This window comes from Hydractinia symbiolongicarpus, chromosome 10, assembly GCF_029227915.1.
Source record: "Hydractinia symbiolongicarpus strain clone_291-10 chromosome 10, HSymV2.1, whole genome shotgun sequence".
Taxonomy (NCBI): Eukaryota; Metazoa; Cnidaria; class Hydrozoa; order Anthoathecata; family Hydractiniidae; genus Hydractinia; species Hydractinia symbiolongicarpus.
The window spans coordinates 15,861,731-15,885,212 of NC_079884.1; the positions used below are offsets into that span (position 1 = coordinate 15,861,731).

Below are 23,482 nucleotides of genomic sequence, written 5' to 3' on the forward strand. Positions count from 1 at the left end.
AACCCTCAGTAAAATAATTATTAATAAAACAAGAATCTGGAAGCCTTTGAAAGTGAATTTGAAATCCGCTATCAGGAGATATGCTCAGTGCGTTTTCATACTCTTTTTTTGTAATGGCTAAACTTTGAAGAATTTCTTCAATTGTACCTGGTAGGGTATAACTAGGTTCATCTGGATGCAGAAAATTGTTTAATCTTGGATTCAAATTTGAATCTATGTAAGTTTTTACTTTTTCTAGTATAGTCTTCCTTTTCTTTAATTGTGTTTCCTTTTCTTCCTTAGAGATGTTGTCAGGTAAAGGCTCAGCGACAATTGTATGGTCTGTAAAAAATTTCCCGAAAGAGTATCGACAATTCTTGTTTTTATATTTACGACAAGATTTAGAATGAGAATGTGTTTGATATGTCGAAACTAGTTTGTGAAGACCTGGGTTGCTTTCTTTATCAGGAAGCTGGTATTTAACTATGTTATCCATAAAGGCAATATATTCTTTCTTATTATCGTTACGTAAAATTGGTGCATTAACAACCCATAATAAAGAGTGAATGTGTGGGCTACCTCTTACCTGAAATTCAACTCTAATGGCGTAGTAGTTTACTTTACCTAACGGTCCGTTGACAACTATGGTTTTAAAAAAGGTCTCAACTCAGTATTGGAAATGTCTTGCTAAAAAAACTGGATTACTGTTAAGAATCTCTGTTCCTTGATAATAATTTAGATTTTCGACTTTTTCTTCAGATATGTCACTACCTTTTAATTTAGTGATAATTTTAACCAGTTCATCTTACGTCTGCACAGGACAAAGTCATAAAAATTGTTGGAAGTCCTAGCTGTTTTACCATAGCCAAAACTTCAAAGAGAAATCGTTTCCAATATGCAGGAGTTCCTTTCAACGTGTTCATAAATGTGAAAGCGTCGTCACTGGCTATAAAAGACTTAACTCTTTCTTTAAAATTCGCAGACATCATTCCTGCTGTAAGACCATCCGCTTTAATTTTTTGCATGGCGATTTTTATGCGACTATTTAAATTAAGATGTTGAGTCACTGCATGAGCAAAAAATGTATAGTCAGTATCAGAGGCAAACTTTTGTCTATAATTCAGTAATCTTTGGTTGAAATACTTGGTCGGGGAAAGCGGTACTTGTCTTTTCGTGTGATATCCGAATTTACCTGTTGAAAATAGATAGGGGTGGGAAAGTTCTTCACAATGCTCATCAGAAATTATTGGTATGGGAAATTTATTCTCGCCTGGAGCAATAACAATATTTTCATCGTCAATCTGTTCATGTGGAATAGTTGGAACAAAAGACGTTTCTTGGCAAGGCAAGCGATATTCGTTTAACGGGTTTTCATTCTCTTCTTCGCTATTGTCTAGGTAATCTTCATTCTTGGTTTTTACGTCACTGGTATTATCACTTGGTGTCGATTCTATTGCAAAGTGAATGTTCATCTCATTTTCACTTTCTCCAGTTTCATTTTCAGATGTTAAAATAATCCAGGAAGGTGGTATGTTTGTGAGGTTAATTTCAATGTTTGAATAAAGAGGGTTAACCAGTTTCAAATAGAAAAGAACTTCTCGAATAACATCTGGCCTTACCGATTCTAAATAAACGTTAGATTTGAAATTGAGTTTTTTCTTTAACGCAACTTGCACTGCACCATTATTATCCATTCCTCTTAGTAAGACATTGCTTATTTCATCGGCTTTTTTTGGAACATTACATATTGCACGTTTTATTTTAGGGCACTGACCTTTAGGCATTATTGCAATTCGCTTGAATAAAATTCTTTTAGATATAACAATTTTTTCTAATCGTCGTAATGTGCTCATTGATTCTGGGAGATCAAACATTTGGAGGTTATTAGATACAGCTTGGGAAGGAATTTTTCCTTTTGTAAGTTTTGAATGGCATGTTGCACATATGTATTCTTTGCCATCAAAACTTTGCACTCGGAAACGAAAATGCTCTTCCGAAATAGCAGGATAATCGACGTGGCGAAAGAATTTAATTGACCGCTTATATAAAGAACGATTACATATGACACAAAATGGCCCATTTCCAATGCATTTTTTAAATTGGTTTATTTTTTTATCAGAATCAGGCAAATTGTTAACACGCTTACCTGAGAAAATTGCGACCTTGGGACGGGTCGAAAATGAATACTGTGTTGTCATTTGTTGAAAACTATTAGCCTATAAACCATGTAATAAACTGTAAAAGTATACAGTATCTATACTAGGACTAACTACCCGCGGCGTCCAGGCTCTGTGCCGTCTCTATATATCTATATGTATCTCTATCTTCCATCCGGCGATTTTAAAGATTCCGCCCCGCGTGGCGATGGCGGAAATCAATTAAAAAATTTTATATTGAAAAATTAGGCAACAACAGTGTAAAGGAAGTGCGAAAAACTTTCTTTTTAATTATTTAAAAACTAGCAGGGGACCGGCGTCGAAACGCCGGTTAAGGCACAAGTAAAAGTGTTACTCAACATTGAATCCTTGTGGAGCAATTAATAAGAACCGTAAACTGTGTGCCACACATTCAGGTGGAGTGCACATGGTGTACAGTATGTCGTAAATCGAGTGAAGCGCACACAACATTATGACATTTCGGGTATAACATATTTGTCAAAAATAAATTTCCTGCACATTTTGCTAAAATAAAAACAAAGTTTACAACCTTAGTGTCGTTCTAAAGAATATGACATAGTGTTGATTTTAGTGTAAAAACACTGTGTTCATTTTCTTCATTTATTTCCTTCTTTGTGATTTCACCATACCTATTTTTTTAGGCAATGACAATAATAATGATATCGAGGGGCGGGTAATAGAAGGAGGGCGTTTATTCGAAGCGATACAATCATTCAGTATAAGTTGTCTTTTCTTCAAAAAGGGTACAGATGTGTTTTGATTGTTTCTCATGTTTTCACCTTGGATGACACAGGCCCATGATAAGGGAAAGTATTTGAAATATACAGTATGCCGAGCTTTTCCCGAATTTATTTACCCGTTCAGATGTAGTAAGCATAGTAAACACAACACCTCGAAGTTATGTTCAAACATTTTCTCGTTTCTTTTTTAGATTTTTTTTGCATATTGATTGGCTTCACAAACATCCTGCGCTGCACTTTTCGCTGCACCAAGTAAACGAAGCTCTGCCTGCTAGACAACCGCCTAATATATCAATCCTATTCTTATGCTTAGCGTTAAGCAGAAAGGATAGATTCACGCACTCTAATAGTCTCAGGTAAGACTCGGTCGGGGTTTGAACCCAAGACCTCCCGCACTGCAAGTTCTGATTACCGGAACCGAAAAGAAACTTTATTACCGACATCTCGTTGATGCGTCGTAAATGTCGCTTAATAATGAATTAAACAGACAGTCTGGCATACGATGCGCATAAAATTTACCGTTTATTTATATTTTATCGTTTTTATGCACGAGAAAATAAATTTGGAAAAGGTGAATTACACGTATTTTTTATAAGTAACCGTACTGAACCAGGTAATGAATCTAAGTACTAGGTCGAAAGTTAAGTTTCCCATAAAAAATACGTGTAATTAATGTTGCGACAGATCAACGAGTTAGCCTTGATTTTATAACTTCTTATATTTCGTTCTTCATAATGCAACCCTTTTAACTTAACTTGACAAATGCCGTTTTCTGTCTATATATATACTAAAAATAATGTTCTAGAATGTTCTTTTCCGAAGGTTCCTATTATAAACAAAACAAAGGTCTATTGTTCAGTAGAGTTCGAATATCATGCGCTAAATCATTCTTCGAATGTTCTAGTTAGTTTGTTATGTCTACTCAGCACTTTGAATGTTTCAGAATAATCTCGTATTCGCGACATGCCCAACACCGAGAAAGTTGCCCGTCTATCGATTAATTATCGGGTAGCGTTTGTTCAACGATTCGGTCTCGTGCTTCTTGTGCTGCTCTTCGGCGTGGTCTATTTGTGTTAGAATGTTCTATGTCTTTGCTCTCGTTGTAATCTGCAGCCGAAGATGTTGCGTCTTGAAAGTGTTGCTGTTGATTGTCATCTCGCTGGTCCTTGTTGTCCCTCTCGTCCTCATCACATTCCAGTGGATACAAATGTACAATCGATCTTTGTAGTACGTTTTTGTTTGGCATAAGAATTCGAGCAGCTCTCTCCTCTCCGTCTTGACTTTTGATCATTTCAACAATTCGTCCAATCTTCCATGTGCCTCTTGGTGCTGCATCTTTCATTTGTACTATGTCTCCGACTTTTGCTTCTTTTAAATTCTGTATTCGTGGCTGTTTGTTGAATCTTTGACTGCGTTCTCGAAGGTTTAATAAGTATTGATCTCTCCATATTTTCCAAAACTGTTCCAAGTGTCGATTTCCTTTCTTCCATGTTTCTAATAATTTTTTCGCGGTGGACATTTCTTCGTTCTGGTAGTTGGGGTCATCTCGGTCGTCATCTTCGTCAGCTTCTTTAAGTATCGGTGTTCCAGTTTTCGGATTCAGTGAAAGGAAATGTGCAGGTGTTAGCACTTCGTTCTCTATGTCGTTGTCTATATAAACTAGTGGTGGACTGTTGACTACTCCTTCGATTTCAGTGATGATGGTTTGTAATTGTGTTGACGTTAGATGAAGCCTACCAATGCTTTTCTTTAATGCCATCTTTGTAGTCCCGACTAGTCTTTCGTAGAACCCTCCCATCCAAGGCGAAAGTTCGATGATGTACTTCCACTTGATTCGTTTTTCACTCATATAACTGTGTACTGTTGGATCTGCCAGGATGTTCGCCCAGGCAGTATCAATTGTATTCTGAACTGTCTTAAATTGTTTCGTGTTGTCAGTGATAATCTCATCAGGTTTTCCTCTTCTTGCCACGAATCGACGTAGTGCATCAAGAAAACATTCTGCTGACATATCTTCAACTACTTCCAGATGCACGGCTCGAACAGCTGTGCAAGTAAAGAGACAAATCCAGACTTTCTTTTGATGGCCTTCTTTCTTTACGTAGAGTGGTCCAAAGTAATCAATACCTGTACTGGTGAAAGGTGGTAACACAGTAACTCTGCTTTTCGGCAATGGTGACATCTGTTTTGCCTTGATCCTCCTTGATATCGAATGCATTTAAGACACTTCCTGAGTGTAGTTTTAACAGCAGTGCGTCCATGTGGTACCCAATATCTTTGTCGTAGTTCTGCTAGTGTATGTGCCACTCCGACATGACATATATCTGCATGACTTTTCGTTATCAGGAGGTTTGTAAAGTGTTCTTCTCTAGGTAACAAAATAGGTGCTATTGTGTCTTCTCGTAAGCTTGAATTTTCCAATCTTCCATTAAGTCGGACAATTCCACCTCGATATATCTTCGGGTTGAGTTGGCTTTGGCTCTGCTTCTTATTTAAATTTCCATTCTTGATAAATCGATGTGCGTAGGCAGTCACTCTAAGCAGCTTGGTCAGAGAAGAGTATCTTGTTTCATCTATCCCAAGTGGTGTGAGAATTGGCTTAACCTCAGCTTGTGTAGCTGTCATTTCGAAGATGATCTGTTCGTTTTCTTCTTGATCGTGACTTTCTGGATTTACGGTTTCTGTGTTCCATTTGGGCCATTGACTTTGATCATGTAGCAACCATTTTGTGCCATTCCACCACAGCTTCTCTTTCTTCAACTCGCTAATCGAAATTCCACGTGTCGGTAGATCTGCTGGGTTGTGCTTAGTATTGATGTAGCGGAATTCTACTTCATCCTTTTCAGTAATTTATTTTATTCGGTTTGGAACAAACACATCGCTGTTTTCCTTTTGTTGTAGCCACTTTAGCACGCACTGTGAATCTGTCCAGAGTATCTTCTCAGTGTTCTCTAACCTCAGTTCCTTTGATATGAATCGCAGGCATCTTACCCCAATCAGTGTTGACATCAGTTGCAGTCTGGGAATCGTCAGTCGCTTCTATAGTGCATTTCTTGCTTTGGAAAATATGAGGTTGACGTTCACTTTTCCATCAATAACTGTGCGTAAGTAGATCGCTGCTGCATTTGCCTTACCTGATGCGTCACAGAATCCAATCAGCTGACTCTTTTCGCTTCCAACATACCGTGGCAGTTGAATGGTTGATAACGCCTGCAAGTGCTTTGTGAATTCTTTCCAGGTTTCTTGGTCCTTTGGCTCTAAAACATCGTCCCAACCAATATTTTCCTCCTATAGTTCTTGAAGAAATATCTTTATTTTGATCGTACCAGGCGTCAGCATTCCCAAGAGATCGTATACCGACGTTATTGTAGCCAATACTTCGCGTTTTGTTGTTCCAGGTTTGTCTGAATTGATTCTTTTTGTAGAGATCGACAATTCATCAGTGTTTGTGTTCCAAACTAAGCCAAGAACCTTCGTTATCTTTGACTTGACTTGGTCCTCAGGTTTAGTTTTCTTGTTCACTTCGTCTGAGTTTGTCAACCATTCCCTCAAGTTCATCGATGCATCTTTAAATAAGGCCTTTGCATTTCGGTACAAGTCAATGGCTTCCTTTTCGTTGTCTGTGCCGGAAATCATATTGTCAACGTAAAAACTGTCCTCTATTTCTTCTGCTACTGGCTCATCTGTGTTCGCGATATGATGTTGAATAGTAGCACCTAGTAGGAATGGACTAGACATTATTCCGAAAGGCAATCTTACAAATCTCCACGTCTCCAAGTTATCATCAGAAACCGGTTTCTTGACGTCCTTTAACCAAAGAAATCGAGTTACATCACGATCATTTTCTTGAATTGCGATTTGTAGAAAAGCTTTCTCGATATCTGCGATTATTCCAATCTTCTTTGTCCTAAACCGAAGTAGCAATCCACACAAATCTTCCATGATGACAGGTCCTCGGTGTAAGCACTCGTTCAAGCTCTTGTTGCCTTTCTTTGTTTTTGCGGCTGCATCGTAAACAATCCTCAACTTCGTTGTTGCACCGTCAGCTTTGATAACACCGTGATGTGGAATGTAATGCCTCTTTGTCTGGTTGTTCACCTCCTAAGGATCAACCCTTTCCAGTACACCCTTTTCAACTTGCGATCGAATCATCTCATCATAAAGGTGAAGTAATTTAGGATCTTTTTGCAGATGTTTCATCAGGGACTTTAATCTCTCAAGGGACAATTCGTAGTTCTCTGGGAGAAAAGAATCTTCGTTTCTCCACGGCCAGCATACAAAATATCTTTTTCCATCCCTCTTCACTGTATTCTTGAACATTTCCATCGCAGCTTTGTCTGAATCCCTTTCTTCGTGTTGGTTAATGCCAATTGTTTCCATCTTCCACATATCTTCCAGGCTTGGTTCAAACGGTGATGTCACCTCTTCACTCAGCATTCTTCTGTTCGTTGACGATTGACTTTCTGTTGAGAGCACAAACAGAGCGTTTTCTTCTCGAAGCCAATTTTCTCTTTCAATTCTCCCAGAGATGATCCACCCTGCCTTCGATTTCAATAGGTATAGGTGATCTTGTATCTTCACCTTTTCGTCTAGAATGATGTCGTCATAGTAATCATTCCCAATAAGAAGACCAAGGTTGTAAGTCTCCATATTCGATGGTATGGTGTCTGCAAGTTCAAATTGTTTTGCCATCTTTCTTTTATCATTCAAAGCCAAGGGCATTCTCTGTAGTGGTCCAGTTATTTCTTTCGTCACAGTTGCTTTGATCTTCATGTCTGCTCCAAACTTTGTCTTCAGTGTCAGCTGTACCAATGGCAGACATTTCTGACTGCACTTCTCATTCCCAAACGTGTTGACATAAAAATTCTGCGTTTCTTTTGGCTCTAATCTTAATTGATTCGCAAGTTCTTCGGTGATGTATGTCCTCGAGCTTCCATCGTCAAAGAATATTGGTGACTTCATTCTTGTGTTTTCTCCTTGAAGTGTAACAATCGCTGTCTTCATAATGACTGTCTCTCCCACTGCTACCATTCCGCTCTCTGTTTCTTCTTCCGGTTTCTTTTTGTGATCGTTGGTTTGCTGGAATTTCGTAGGGCAGAGTATACGATGATGCTTTTCTTTTTCTCCACAGTGTACGCAAATCTTCCCAGTCAACTTGCAGTCCCTTATTTTGTGGTTTCTTTTCATGCATCTGAGGCATCGGTCTTTAATCTGTTGTTTTCTCAATTGAATGTCCGAATATCTTTTACATTCGTCGCTCCAATGTTCACCATTGCAGAATAAACATTGTCGGACATATCTCATTTTGCGAGTTTCATTGGACAGTAACGATTCTCCTGTAAAGTTTCTGCTGTAGCTTGGCGATGGCGACTTGTAGGCTTCTGATTGAACTCTTGTCAATTCTCTGCGTGGATTGATTTCATATTGGTTGTCTGCTACTTCTAGTGCTGTGATGTATCTCTTTAAAGCTTTTCTCAATGTTTCCACTGTCCATTCCTCTTCTTCTCCCCTTTGCTGTTCTAACCGTGCAATCACCACCCTCGGTAGTTTCGTACGAATTAGGGATATTGTTGATCTTGTGTTGGTATCTTCTCCTAACGAGTTTAGCGATCGTAAATGTTTTTCTATCTTGTCGTACGTTGCTCGTAATGAGGTCGTCTTGTTGGAGGCCGGCTGCAAATCCATTAGTTGCGTGTAGTGCTTATCGATTATCAACTGCTTGTTTCCAAATCGTTCGTGTAGGATGCCAAGTGCCACCTCGTAATTCGCATTGGTCAGTTCCTTAACTTAACACTTCGTTCTCCAGCTCTGCTCTCAAATAGTTGAACTTGTCGATGGGCTGGAGAGAGGGATTTTTATGAATTGTTGCTTCGAACGCATTCCAGAAGGATTGCCATTTCAATACTTGACCTCTAAATCGTTGAAGTTCCAGCTTGCGTAGACGAACCGTAGGTACCTTTGGTGTTTGATAAAAATCATGTTGTGGCAACGTCATTTTATATTCTCGCTGGTTCTCCATATCTTTCATCTTAACTTCGGCTTGTGCCTTCTCGGAATCCTTTTCCATTTCCAATTTCATCTGCAACATCCTTTCTTCACTTCGCAATTTTTCTTTCTCCATTTCCAACTTGTATATCCGTTCCCTTTCACGCTCCTCAGCTTCCCGTCTTTTCTCCTCAGCAACAACTTCACGCTCGAGTCTTTTCTCCTCGGCTTCACGTTCCAGTCTTTTCTCCTCGGCTTCACGTTCCAGTCTTTTCTCCTCGGCTTCACGTTCCAGTCTTTTCTCCTCGACTGCACGTTCCAGTCGTTTCTCCTCGGCTTCACGCTGCAGTCGTTTCTCTTCTGCTTCACGTTCCAGTCGTTTCTCCTCGGCTTCACGCTGCAGTCGTTTCTCTTCTGCTTCACGCTCCTTTTCACGCTCAAGCTGTCGTTGTTTCTTCACGCCAATGAGATGTTCCACGTCTTCCAGGATGTCTTCTGCTTCGAGCATCATATTCCGGGTTTTTCCATATTTTTCTTCGTTCTCCTGTACAGCCGTTTCGAAATTAGCAATGTCCTTCTCGAATTGAGCGTGTCTTTTTTCTAGATGCTTCTTCAATCTTTTAAGTTCATCAATGTCATATTCCTGTTCATCTTGAAGGTATTTCGTTATTTCGTTAATCTTTTCCCGTAATCTCTGTCTGGAATGTTCTATTCTTTTTCCTTCCATGTCTTCTGTTTACTATTTATTCGCGCTTCTAGAATCTTCTTTGATCACAGTTCTTTGAGTTGATGATCTTTGTGAATGATTAATCGCGCGTCGTGATTTGATCTCAAGTTCGAGATTCTTGCAAATAATTAATGAATTGTATCGTTCACGTTTTGTTGATGTAAATGTTTTTTTGTTATGATTCTTCGTCCTTTTGAGTGTCTATGATAACGTAATTTCCAATTCGTGATTCGTATCTCGTTCCTTCTTATTCGTTCTCCTTTTCGTCTTTCTCTGCTAACTCGCTATCTTCTAACCACCCTCTGCTACCAAATGTTGCGACAGATCAACGTGTTAGCCTTGATTTTATAACTTCTTATATTTCGTTCTTCATAATACAACCCTTTTAACTTAACTTGACAAATGCCGTTTTCTGTCTATATATATATACTAAAAATAATGTTCTAGAATGTTTTTTTCCGAAGGTTCCTATTATAAACAAAACAAAGGTCTATTGTTCAGTAGAGTTCGAATATCATGCGCTAAATCATACTTCGAATGTTCTAGTTAGTTTGTTATGTCTACTCAGCACTTTGAATGTTTCAGAATAATCTCGCATTCGCGACAATTTACAACAGGCAATAGTTCTAACTTCAGCATATTTTTTTCTTTAACAACAATATGCGATGATATATAGTGATGAAGGTCTTAGCGTACTGACGTCACAGCGAGGATCTCTCCATTAAAGGAGAGGCGAACAAAAAACTATTTTGTGGCAGCCAGAAAATAAATTTTACGCGAGAGAAAAATATTTATTGATTTCTAAATCCTAAATCCTATTAAGATAGCTACTATAATAACAAATAAATAACTATATTTCACAACTAAGTGTCCATATAATCTTCCTGGCAACGTCTTTACGGAATTTTCATGGCTTCATGGGGTGAAAATAAGTAGGTTTTGGATGTACTTACCAGTAAAAATCAAAAATAAGATCTTTGACTTGAGATAACCAAGAATATTTTACATACTATAGTACTAACAGCATTCCATAACCTTCGTTTAAACTTCTTTGAACTAAAGAAATATCTGTCATGACCATCAACAATATTTTTTTCATGTTTGAGTCCCTTTTCTACACCATACTATCAACTTTCAACGATAAAGTTTGTTATGATGAGATGGCAGGGTCGGATCGAGGTTTTTTATGTAACTAAGCAAAAAATTTTTAGGAGAGATTACCGCCCAGAATGGGCGTTAAAATACGCCAAATGGGCGGACCTAATAGTAACAAAATTTATCACCTTGTTCAGGCTTTTTCCAGCGTTAAAAAGTACAATAAGTAACAATATACATAAAAAATATATAGCTAAAATATATAAAACATGTAAACTATGTATAAATCAATAAGCAAGTATATACATTTCAAAAAGCCTTTATCTCTTTTCTGTTCAGCAAACTCATCTATCACTTCATTAGAGTTCACAGTGATTGACCTGTTAAACATGATAACTGCTAGGCTGCTCAACCTTTCCTCCGACATTGTGTTTCGCATCTGAGTCTTTAATCGCCTTAGCCCAGAGATTCCAAAACTAAAAAACCAAAATTCTCAAAACTTCACAGATTGATGGAAATGTGTACCTATTTGTGGTTTTAAGAAGAGGTGATATTTGTTGGTAGAGCACCTTGATAGTTTTTCCAAAATATCCCCCACATATCCAACTGGGCATATGTTACTATGGGCCAGAATATCGCTCGCAAACAATTGCAGGAATTCTTTAAACTTAACCTTCTAGTTAAATCAAAATACCTTCACAGAAACACCAGCAACACCTCCTCTCCTGGGCTCAACAATTGCGTTGAATAAATTGTCCATTTGTTTATATCATAAGCTTTGATAGGTGGTTTTAATAGGATGCTACAAAATTAAAAAAATATATAGAGTGACACAAATTTTAAAGGTACTGCCTGCATCACATATAGTTTCCTCCTGTTAGGAATCGAACCTGGACCTTTTACGAAATTGTATCATAAATATCATACCATTTGATCACAGGAGTTTAGGCATTTAGTAAAAAATTATTATACCTCAACTACATTAAAAATTGATAAAACACACATTAAATGATGACCAAATGAAGGACTTTGAAACACATTTTGCTTACTCAATTATGGCCAGTCCTCTTGACTTGGTCTTTGTATACACATCACAACCATCCGATAAACATTGCACAAAAATATTGTCAAGCGGTTGATCAAAATTCTCAAAAGCCAGGGTTTCATCGCAAATCAGCAACACAAAAATAGATCTGTAAAGAGAGTTACCATCTCCACTGACACTGCATAACAAAAAAAATACATCAGATAGAAAGGTAGTTATGAAATAAAAAATATTAGTAAGATTGGTAAGATTTTTTCTATCCATATTGTTATAGCTATATAACATATGTCAAGTAGTCTTGGTCTTTAATACTTTAATACAGCTCTGTTTCTACTCATCATACTGGCTCAGTATTCTCTCAAAATCCAACCACTAGTGTATCTTGCTAGGTATAAAATAACAAATAAAGCACCACATGAACACTTCAGATTTATTTGGAGTGTATTTTTCTTTCGATTTATTTATTTTTGTGGGGAGGTTTGAGTATAACAAATAACACAAGACAAAGCAGTAGCTATACAAACTCGTTTTGTTGAAAAAATATAGCACCAGAAGTTTCATACAGAACAGGATCAGTGAAAGAACTTAGTGTACACACATTCTCAGCTACTATAGTGAATAATAAATAAGTATCTCATTCACTATATATAGATATTTTTGCAGAGAAACCTAGCTAGCTAGCTACTTTAAAAAAATCTTCTCAAGCCAAAAAAAAATCTGATATTTTAGCTTAGGGAAAAAACTATACATACTACTACACACTGGGTACTTGAAATTCATAAGAAATAGTAAAAAAGACATCCTGAAAGCTAAAAGTTCACACTACCTCCACCGTCCATCTTTGGTTGATTGGTTATAAACACGAACAACGTGGACTGTTTGCATTCATCTTGTTAGCTACAGTTGAGAAATTCTGTCTACCTTGCCTTTTTTTTGCTTATTTGCTTATACGCGATGGCAAAGTAGTTTTTCATCTCCGCATTCTCTCCGTGCAAAAAAGCAAATATATCAACTTTGACACGCTTTCTTGCTTATTCTTTAATAAGCGAGAAAGCAAAGTTGCTTTTCGTTTCGCTTGCTCAGAGGAGTATCTATCTACTTTGTTTGGGAAAGTGAATAAGCACAATAAGCAAAAACACAACTTCCTTACCAGACTTCCTAAAAATTACAAGGAAAACTATACACACGAGACGCGTGCGGGCTTTTTCTCTACGTTTTTGAAAGTAAGCGCGCGCTTATCTTGCTTATACCTCCATCCGACCCTGGATGGTGCCAAACTTGAATAAATATACAGACCGCAAACATTCAATAACAAATGAAACGAATATGGCGGCTTCATCTTTATTCCTTGAATCTTTACTTTCTTGATCTTTACTCGCAAATTTTTTTTAGCAAGTTCAGTAGTATAAAAAAATAAAAATAATGTTCTTTTCACTTGTTCAACATTTTTGCTATTTTGATCTTCAACTTCGTCTAATCACTTTGTGTACATTGACTCGTGAACATCACAATAAAGAAAAATATATCCCATTGTTTTTTAATTTAGCCACCCGTTTGGCAAATGTGTAAAAATACTCAATTACAAATAATTCAGCACTCACAAAGACGTAAACAAATTTGATTTATAGTTGGACTGTTTTATGGAGCAGACGACCAAGTAAGTCAGTCTGGTCTTTAAAATCAACACTTTTCATTAACTTTTATTCAGCAGCCGTGCCGAAGCGCAGTTCGCCTCTCCTTTAAAAAATGTGCATAGCCGAGCAATATAGTAGGTGTTGAAAGATGCCGTCATACTGTAAACAAAAAAGTATCAGGACAACAGTGGGAGAAAAATGATACGGAACGTCAATAGTCGACGATTGCACAAGAATATAGATACTCTGCATTACGAACGTAATACCACATTGTATGTACAATATATTTTTCCTTAAAAAATGAATGACCAGCTCCAAGTTTTTGAAATATCTAGCTACTAGCTAGCTAGCTTTAAAAATATGTTTTGAATGTTCCGAATTACTTAGACATTTGCTTTATTTATAAATTAATTTTTATTTACTTGTGAATAGCTTACCGTGTGGTTAGTCCATTGGTGTCTAACATTTTGCTTTTTAAATAAAACGCCTATGTGACTGTTGTTGTCTTGACTTTCGTCCAACTGTTAGATAATCGCAATTACCTTCAAAGGGATACACATGTTTTTTCTAATTTTGTTTATAATTTTTCAAATATTTGACTCTGGATATTTTTGCTATTTTTTAACTATAGATCGACTTTTCCCGACGGTGAATCATCATGTTTATTTTTAAAAACAACACTAAACAAAGTAAGTGTATATGCTCTGTATCGTTCTTCTTTTTTACTTGCTGTAGTTTCATATTACTTCTTGTAGTATTACATAAGTAGTCTGTAAATAGTGTATAACTTCTTACTTTTAATATACTAAAAGAATATCTCATTCGTCAGTAAACAAAAGAGTACTCAAACGCTTAATAGAAATATTTCCATATCAATTTTCGTTCCGCGGAATATACATTCAAAAAAACCGAACAACATAAAACCAAGATTAGTCATGAGGACATTTTTAGTTTGCAGCGAAGTAGTACATATATGGTTTGTTTACTTGCATTATTTGCAAAATTAATTTGTCACATAGATTGTTATTTTGGTGATAATATGGCATAATAGTATGTATCTGCCAGACACTGGGCCGTTTTAATGGTTTCTAAATTACTCTTGGTGTTAAGTGAGCTAGGTATTAGCTAGCTTTGAATATAATATATATGCGTAGCTAGCTGGCTGACTGACTATGGCTTGTTCCAAACAATGTGAAATTTCAAGCTGTTTATCAAAATTTATCCTGTGTATCCAGTCATTGAGTGTACCCTATTTTTTAAACAACACCTGTAAAAGTACCATTATCCAGGCTTACTGATAGTGCTTTTAATAGTTCTCCTATTATAAAGGGTGTCTTAGCCCGTTTACTTTCTTTTTCAAGTGAAACAACAAGGATAGTTTTGGAAGTATTTAAAACTTTGCACATTCCACACATTTGTTGTTTAAGAATTAGGATTGACTTTCTTATCGTAAAACTTTCCTTGGGATGTTCCTGCTTATTTTTCTCATATCTCTATCCTGGGTTGTATTTGGTAAAAGAATTATTTAAAAATGTAAGGTTGACAAAAGAGATGATAATTCTGATTTTTTTTTTTCAGAGAGTTACCATCTTAGTATTTTTTTTAACTTCCCAGTCAAAACAAAATTTTCTTTGGTAGGATCACTTTACAAAGCAATTTAAAAATTGTTTCTTAAAAAAAAAAAAAGTTACTCGAATGGTTCTGAAGTAATGCCTAGAGTGAGAGAAAATTCGCAACTAAAATTTTGTCCACAAAATGCTTCTCTGGTCAAACAAAAATTAAGCATGCTTTCAGCTAAAATTCAGATGTTGTTATAAAAAAAAAATGATATAGAGAGTGCAATGATTTATGATAAGCTATATGCTGCAGATTACTTATAAACTTTAAGTAATAAGATTAACCATATAGTCAGTGAGAGAAAGAGAGTAGCGACAGAGAGAGTGTGACAGTTACATAATCACAACTGTCAATAGTCTGAAAATAATAATTTTTGATATCTTTTATGCCAACAAATTTTATAAATCCTTTTGTTGATTACTGCTAAGCAGCTATATCTACAACTCTTGATGTTGAAATCTCTTTACTTCACCATCCCCTTCCCCGCAAAGTCAATATTCCGCGAGGTCGATCTGTCATTTTCAGTAACTTAACGTTATTCGCCTTTTTTCCTTAAGTGTTATCAATATAATATTTATTACTGATTTCCACAAAATATTAAATCTTCGATATATTCCCATCCACAATAACGATACGTAGCTAGCCAGAAAAGTTTTTCGACAATCTCAAGAACTGAAAGTATTTCTTCTTTTAAGCTTTGAACTTCTTGCTAATATAATGGTCGCATTGATAAATGAGTTTGAGTATAATATTATGAGAAAAAAGTTGCCTAAGCGATTTAAAAAAAGAGTTTCTTCAAGATCGTGATGGGTGAGATATACTACAACAAAGATAACCAATTGAGGTGTATTGCATAGAGCAGCGCAAAAGAACATCAGTACAATTGTTTCAGTCAACCTTCTGGTATAATCAGTATTGGTGTGACGATTGCTATTCATCTTTGCTGTAGCTTTTCGAACGCGGAAAACTAAATAAATTTGAGATGCGCCCACTATAACAGTGAAGATGATTTGTGCGCTAGTTGTGATGGCTACAGCTATTGACGCCTTGTAGCGAAAATTGTTTTTTTTTAGTACGTTCATCAGCAGTGTTTCGTCGTAATAATCATATATTGCAAAGATAACACCTGTTGCGAAACAACTTAGTATACATAAAGAAATAACATACTTTAAAATAAATCTTGAAATCCCAGAATGTAGGCGCGGAGCTGTGACCAATGCGCACCTGTCCAATGATATTATGATCGTCATAATCCATGAGAAAAAGTACGGAGACACAAGAAAAAAAAGTGCGAACGGATACAATGCACAAATTGTTTTTTCACTGAAGCCCATAAAAAGGAATTGTGGCGGATGGTATGGAAAACATGCCAACAAAAATATCAGATATGCTTTGAATAAGAAAATACTTGTCAACCTTTGCTAATCTTCTTTTTCTCAACGATTTGATTAGCATTAAGTTAATGGAAAGTATCAGTAGCATTACGACAACATTAATCGATATCATGATGTAGTTGACAGTTTGTGAGTTTTTGCCACCGGTGGTGATACAGATATATTTATCTGAAATGTTTGTTTCATTGGTTGTAAAATTTTGTAACATACTGTCTTCATAAATTTTAATATTGTTACTTCTATGTTCTATCTCGATTTATTTGACAATAACCGTGTTGGTTGTGTTGTTGGTTCTGATTTTGCTAATTATTAAAAATACCCAATTCTATCTCTTTGTTTTTATGCATAAAGCATTTTATTTCTTTTTTTTCTACTTGGAAAAAAGAAGAAATTTGATTTATTTTAACACGTGCAAAAGTTGTTTACAATCTAATTTCAAGTAAAACTTTTGTACAGCCAAACAAGAAAAAACATTTAACAAAGACAACATTGATTAAATTTATGTCTAATGTTTTATGAAATTGTAGTCTGTCTACTGCTTTTGTTTAAAACAAATATGTCGGTAAGAAACGTTAATGAGTCCAAACTAAATAAAATGGCCAAACACCATGGTAGAAAAACAAACAAAATTATCAAAATAGATAATAAAAAGGCTAAACTGAATAAATAAAATGTTAAACGTGAACATCAATAGCCGAATGTGATAAAACATAAAAGGGAATATAAAAATTCGGAATTAAAAAACAGTTGAACCTGAATTAATAGCCGAACTTGAACCAATACTTTTGATACATTAGCCTTTACCGTTACAATATTACTAGAATAATACTTCTTAGAGATCTAACGTAACTTGAAATCTTCTTAATATTTCCATCAACATCACTTTCAGACAATGTGTGTAGCTACCAATCATTAGTTGTCAGAAAAGTTTTGCAACTATTATCAAGAACTGGAAGTGTTTTTCTTTTGGTCAGCTTTAAACTTCTGGCTAATATAATATCTTTTCATTTGTACCTTTTTTTACTATTTGGAAAATTTAATTTATTTCGATATATTTGCAAAAGCTGTTAACATTACAACTCTTGATCTAACTTTTTCGTGATATTTTCGTAATCATGAAATCCATTTAATTAATAAAAAAAAATTAAACATGAATAAATTGAATAAGAAAAAAGTTTTGTTGACCTAAGAAATAATGCAGTAGCATGCAACACGCGGCTGATATTCCACCCTATTTCGTATGGATTTCTTGGGCCATTTAAAATAGGGGAAAATACAATTACCTACTTTGAGATAACAACTTCGCGTGCTTGGGTCAGGCTAGTTCGTCATTAAAAATAAAACTTTTCACTTTTCTCGTGTGAAACTTACGAAACTTTTTGTAGAACAGTCTCGGAAAACATTGTGTTTATAATCCCTACTTTTGCATTTTTTTAACATTGTTATTGTTATTTATTCATTTAAAGCCAGCTTTTCGTTCTTTGTTTTTAACTCCTGTTCTATATCAAAATAGCATGTGTTCACGTTACCAATAGAAATTTCTTTTAAATTGAATTAATAACAACAAAACATAAAATTTAACAAAGTTTTGCAATTTTAAAAAATTAATGTTTTTCCAGGTTTTATTGCACGCTATATTATAGATGCTACGGCTGTGAAGAAAAATAAAAGTAGCAATTGGTGTTTTCACAAAAGAATTAGGGAAATGATTAAAAAAAACAATGGGAATCGGAGAAAAGAATGGAGAAAGTTCGCTAAAATAAAATTTGTAGAAGCGTACCATTTGAGTGGTTTATGGGAAAAAGAATTCACTAAAAAATCGGCCTGCTTTTTTTGACAAAAAGGTGAGCTCTTAACCCCTTGCCTGTTTGTAAAAAAATTTATCATATTTTATCAAAATTTATCCCAGATTTGTGTTCTCTGTTTAGACTGAGATTTTTTAGAGGTCAAATATTTACGGGTCAAATATAACTTTTAAATGGCTTAAGCTCTGTTCATAAAACATGATAGGAATATAGTATTGGCATAAAAGAAAATGACTGTCAGGGATAATAATTGACTGACGTCAGCAATTTTGCTATGACATCATCATTTCTCACATTTTTTCTATTTTCTCGATCGAGAATCGTCAAAAACAGTTATCAAATGATACAGGTGGTGATGCAGCTAGCTCTTATCTTTCTTTTCTTTGTCTCTGTATGGTACTTTTCACTTGCCCTACCACCCCGACACAAATAAGACTAACAAGACGTTTGTAAGGGTAGCATAGCTTAGATAAAATTAAGATCGTCTATGTTATTGTAAATTATCGTATCCTCATCCAATGTCGGCTTGATATTGAAAAAAATTTTTTAAATAACTATTATTTTGCTCTAATTTTAACATGATGTCACACATAATACACCTTTCCCGAAATTTTTTCTCGAAACATAAAAACGAGGCGGATGTATCATATTTTTTTGAATTTTTAAAATGGCTGCCGGACAGAGTGTAAATGAAAGTTTATTAAAAAACATCAACGAAAATATCAACATTATCCTGCAAAAATGTGGAATGCGATTATTAAAACAATGGACAGAGGACGAAAATTTCAATATTTCAACCAGTTCTCTTTACACCAAATCTTCTAAGGAAAAATTTACTGTAAAAGGAACATGCAAAGCAAGCACGAAAAAGAGAATACAGCATTGCTGTAACCTTGAATATAAACAATGGTGAGGTAGCCAGTGGTGAATGCGACTGTCCTGCTAGAAAATCAAGTGCTGTTACCATGTTATGGTACTTCCTTTTGAACTTGCAGATTATTTAATGCTTCAGATAAAAACTGTTCCTGATAATGTAGCTTGTAAGAGCAGAGCAAGAGAATGAGGCGTTCCATGAGACAGTGTAAGCCAGCTATGAATATTTCTATTGAAAAACAAGCCAGCTCCAGAGTAGCATGTATCTTAAACAATCCGAGAATTAATGACAACCTTGATGCATGAATACGAACTATGAATGAATATTTAGGGCAAAAGGCAAAGAAGATTGGTTTCAGCCATGTTATTGATTTTGATTTGCCAGGAACCGTAGTGCAACTTAATTTATTTTGGATGCGGATGGAGTGGTTATTGACATGAGAACAAGCTCTCCAGAACTCATCGAAGGAAAAGCAAAGCGTAGTTCTTACTGTTGATGAAAGCATTTCGAATTTTTTTAAGAAAATAATTTTTTGTGGAATTCTACATCATGTGGAAATGAGTTGTCACATTTTTCGAGAAAAATCTATTTGGCGTGAGTAGGGTTTACATTTTAAAAGGTTGTGCATTTTGGCTTATCAAAAATGAGCTAATCCATACCCTGACTTGGCATTTTATTTTCGCAATACTTAACTATAGAAACTACCAAAATAGGGTTTCAAAAACGGTCAAAAATATAACAGATTTACAAAATGTCAGTCCCACTGGAACAGCATTTTTGCATTTAAAATAAGTTGGTAGTGAAATACCCTCTTATCACTTAACCAAAAGAGGGTTAAATGCCAGTATTGACTTACATTTAGCTACATTGTATAATCTGTCCTTACATTCGCATCCTTTTTCTTAAAGAAATACATCGTTATTGATTTTCTCAGTTTTGAACTTCTAGACAACAATAAAACGGCATTTAGAAAACAGTTATAATAGATTATGAGAAGAACCCAAAAATTTAAACGAGTGAAAAATAATCTTGGTTCTAAATTGACCTTTGATAAAACTATGAAACACTGTATCACTAAATGCGGCGTATTACATGCAACAGCATAGAAAAACATCATTGCTATTGTGACTGTCATTTTTCGGTTGTTATTGTTGTTGGAGTGACGACTGCCTTCCATTCTTGCCATACGCTTTCTAACGTAAGGATTAAATAAATTTGAGATGCTCGAATTAAAAGTGTAAACAAAATTTCCGCTCCAATGATAACAACGCCTGCGATTGTTAAGGTGTGTTTTTTTTGTAGACCTTAGATATTCTTCTGAAGCTTTCAAAAGTCTTTCATTATGATATTCAAAGAAGAATAAAATACCAGCTGTAATGCAAAGAGTAAGTGCTACTGGAATGAAATAAGTTAGGAATGGCGTACAATATTTCGAATGAAAGTGCGGATACGTAATTAAAACACATCGATCCAATGATATTATTATTATTGTCATTGCCCAAGAAATTAAGTATGGAAACATCAGGAAGAAATGAACAAACGGAGAAAATGAACACAGTGTTTCTACACTAAAATCAAAATGGGAAAGCACAACTGTTGGTGGAGTAAACAAACCAACACCAAGATCTGATATGGATAATACCAAAAATTAATTGTCCACTTTTGATCGTTTAAGCTTTACCAATGCATGAATCAAAATAGAGTTGATGAAAACTATTGACACCATTAAACCAAGATATAGTCCTATGAGGACATGGTTGTTTTCGTCTCTACTGGTAGCACCTGTGCTGACACAAACATAATTTGCTGATGTATTTGTTGTGTTAAATGTGAAGTCATTGCTATACTCAAGTTATAAAGGTACATATACACCTGAAATTTTAGGATTAAAAAATTTGTCATACAAAAAATACATCGTACAACAACTGCTAGAAATTATAAGAAACCGCGGATGCCAGATTTGATAAGTTAATACAATATCTCCATGTGACGTACTTGGTAGGTGATTAAGGCATGTAAAACATATGTATAAAGCACAAAACTTTTAATATTTATAATCATATTTAAATTTATTTTTGAAAGCGCTGTTAGACTATCTTATATCCTGGTAAATTCCTTTCAAATCAGCTTCTCCTTTTTTTACTCCTGGTTTGATTCCAGCTTTTAACCAAGACTGTCGGTTCTTTTCATCTCTGCTTGGTTTTATTTCTTTTGAAAACCTTTTCATACTTCTTTTAATTTGTTACAACATCAATATTCTTTCACTATGGTTTTTGTTTTTCGCCTAATTTCTTTGTGAACAAGATATTATATCTATGAAGAATTAGAATTTTCTATATAATTTAAATCTATAGGCTAAACTCAAACTTTAAATAAAACTCATTTTAACAAGAAAGTTTACAGTACTAAGATCATAAATCCGCAGAAGCTGATAGTTAATAACTTTATTTCGCATGGTTCTTAAACCTAAATCAATCTCATAGACTATAGTGGGACATGTATTTTTAAAAAAGGGGTTTATTGTTAAGTAGTTATATTAATATTTTAAATATTAAGGACATGAAACTAATAAACTTAAAAACTTAAAAATCAGGAAAATCACTTCATCTTATTTTTTCCTGAGTCTTTCGGTGTCTCACATTTTGGTGTGAGAAAATTAGGAAAAATTCTTTCTTGGTACTATTTGTAGTGTATCACTTTGTAATTCCGTTGCATTTTGTAATCCAATTTTGCCCATCACACTTTGCAACCCATTTTGTCGCACTTTGTAATCCCATCACACTTTGTAACCCATTTGTCGCACTTTGTAATCTCATCACACTTTGTAACCCATTTTATCGCACTTTGTAATCCCATCACACTTTGTAACCCATTTTATCGCACTTTGTAATCCCATCACACTTTGTAACCCATTTGTCGCACTTTGCAATCCCATCACACTTTGTAACCCATTTTGTCGCACTTTGCAATCCCATCACATTTTGTAACCCATTTGTCGCACTTTGTAATCTCATCACACTTTGTAACCCCTTTTATCGCACTTTGTGATCCCATCACACTTTGTAACCCATTTTATCGCACTTTGCAATCCCATCACACTTTGTAACCCATTTTGTCGCACTTTGCAATCCCATCACATTTTGTAACCCATTTGTCGCACTTTGTAATCTCATCACACTTTGTAACCCATTTTATCGCACTTTGCAATCCCATCACACTTTGTAACCCATTTTGTCGCACTTTGCAATCCCATCATATTTTGTAACCCATTTGTCGCACTTTGCAATCCCATCACACTTTGTAACCCATTTTGTCGCACTTTGCAATCCCATCACAATTTGTAACCCATTTGTCGCACTTTGTAATCTCATCACACTTTGTAACCAATTTTGTCGCACTTTGTAATCCCATCACACTTTGTAACCCATTTGTCGCACTTTGCAATCCCATCACACTTTGTAACCCATTTTGTCGCACTTTGCAATCCCATCACATTTTGTAACCCATTTGTCGCACTTTGTAATCTCATCACACTTTGTAACCCCTTTTATCGCACTTTGTGATCCCATCACACTTTGTAACCCATTTTATCGCACTTTGCAATCCCATCACACTTTGTAACCCATTTTGTCGCACTTTGCAATCCCATCACATTTTGTAACCCATTTGTCGCACTTTGTAATCTCATCACACTTTGTAACCCATTTTATCGCACTTTGCAATCCCATCACACTTTGTAACCCATTTTGTCGCACTTTGCAATCCCATCATATTTTGTAACCCATTTGTCGCACTTTGCAATCCCATCACACTTTGTAACCCATTTTGTCGCACTTTGCAATCCCATCACAATTTGTAACCCATTTGTCGCACTTTGTAATCTCATCACACTTTGTAACCAATTTTGTCGCACTTTGTAACCCATCACACTTTGGAACCCATTTTGTCGCACTTTGCAATCCCATCACACTTTGTAACCCATTTTGTCGCACTTTGTCATCTCATCACACTTTGTAACCCATTTTGTCGCACTTTGTAATCTCATCACACTTTGTAACCCATTTTGTCGCACCTTGTAATCTCATCACATTTTGTAACCCATTTGTCGCGCTTTGTAACCCATCACATTTTGTAGCCCATTTGTCGCACTTTGCAATCCCATCACACTTTGTAACCCATTTTGTCGCACTTTGCAATCCCATCACATTTTGTAACCCATTTGTCGCACTTTGCAATCTCATCACACTTTGTAACCCATTTTGTCGCACTTTGCAATCCCATCACATTTTGTAACCCATTTGTCGCACTTTGCAATCCCATCACACTTTGTAACCCATTTTGTCGCACTTTGCAATCCCATCACATTTTGTAACCCATTTGTCGCACTTTGTAATCTCATCACACTTTGTA

At 35.5% G+C, this 23,482-nt stretch overlaps 2 protein-coding genes and 1 pseudogene across 2 annotated transcripts; all 3 read right to left on the reverse strand.

Moving 5' to 3' along the window:
• Positions 1-3,536: 3,536 nt before the first annotated feature.
• LOC130613131 (uncharacterized) lies at positions 3,537-5,114 on the reverse strand. The gene has a single exon (XM_057434459.1). The coding sequence runs from the start codon at positions 5,112-5,114 to the stop codon at positions 3,894-3,896; it is 1,221 nt and encodes a 406-aa protein (XP_057290442.1). The 3' UTR covers positions 3,537-3,893.
• Positions 5,115-6,184: 1,070 nt separating this feature from the next.
• LOC130613134 (uncharacterized) lies at positions 6,185-6,838 on the reverse strand. The gene has a single exon (XM_057434461.1). The coding sequence runs from the start codon at positions 6,836-6,838 to the stop codon at positions 6,185-6,187; it is 654 nt and encodes a 217-aa protein (XP_057290444.1).
• Positions 6,839-6,997: 159 nt separating this feature from the next.
• On the reverse strand, positions 6,998-10,666 carry LOC130613135 (calponin homology domain-containing protein DDB_G0272472-like; annotated as a pseudogene).
• Positions 10,667-23,482: the final 12,816 nt, after the last annotated feature.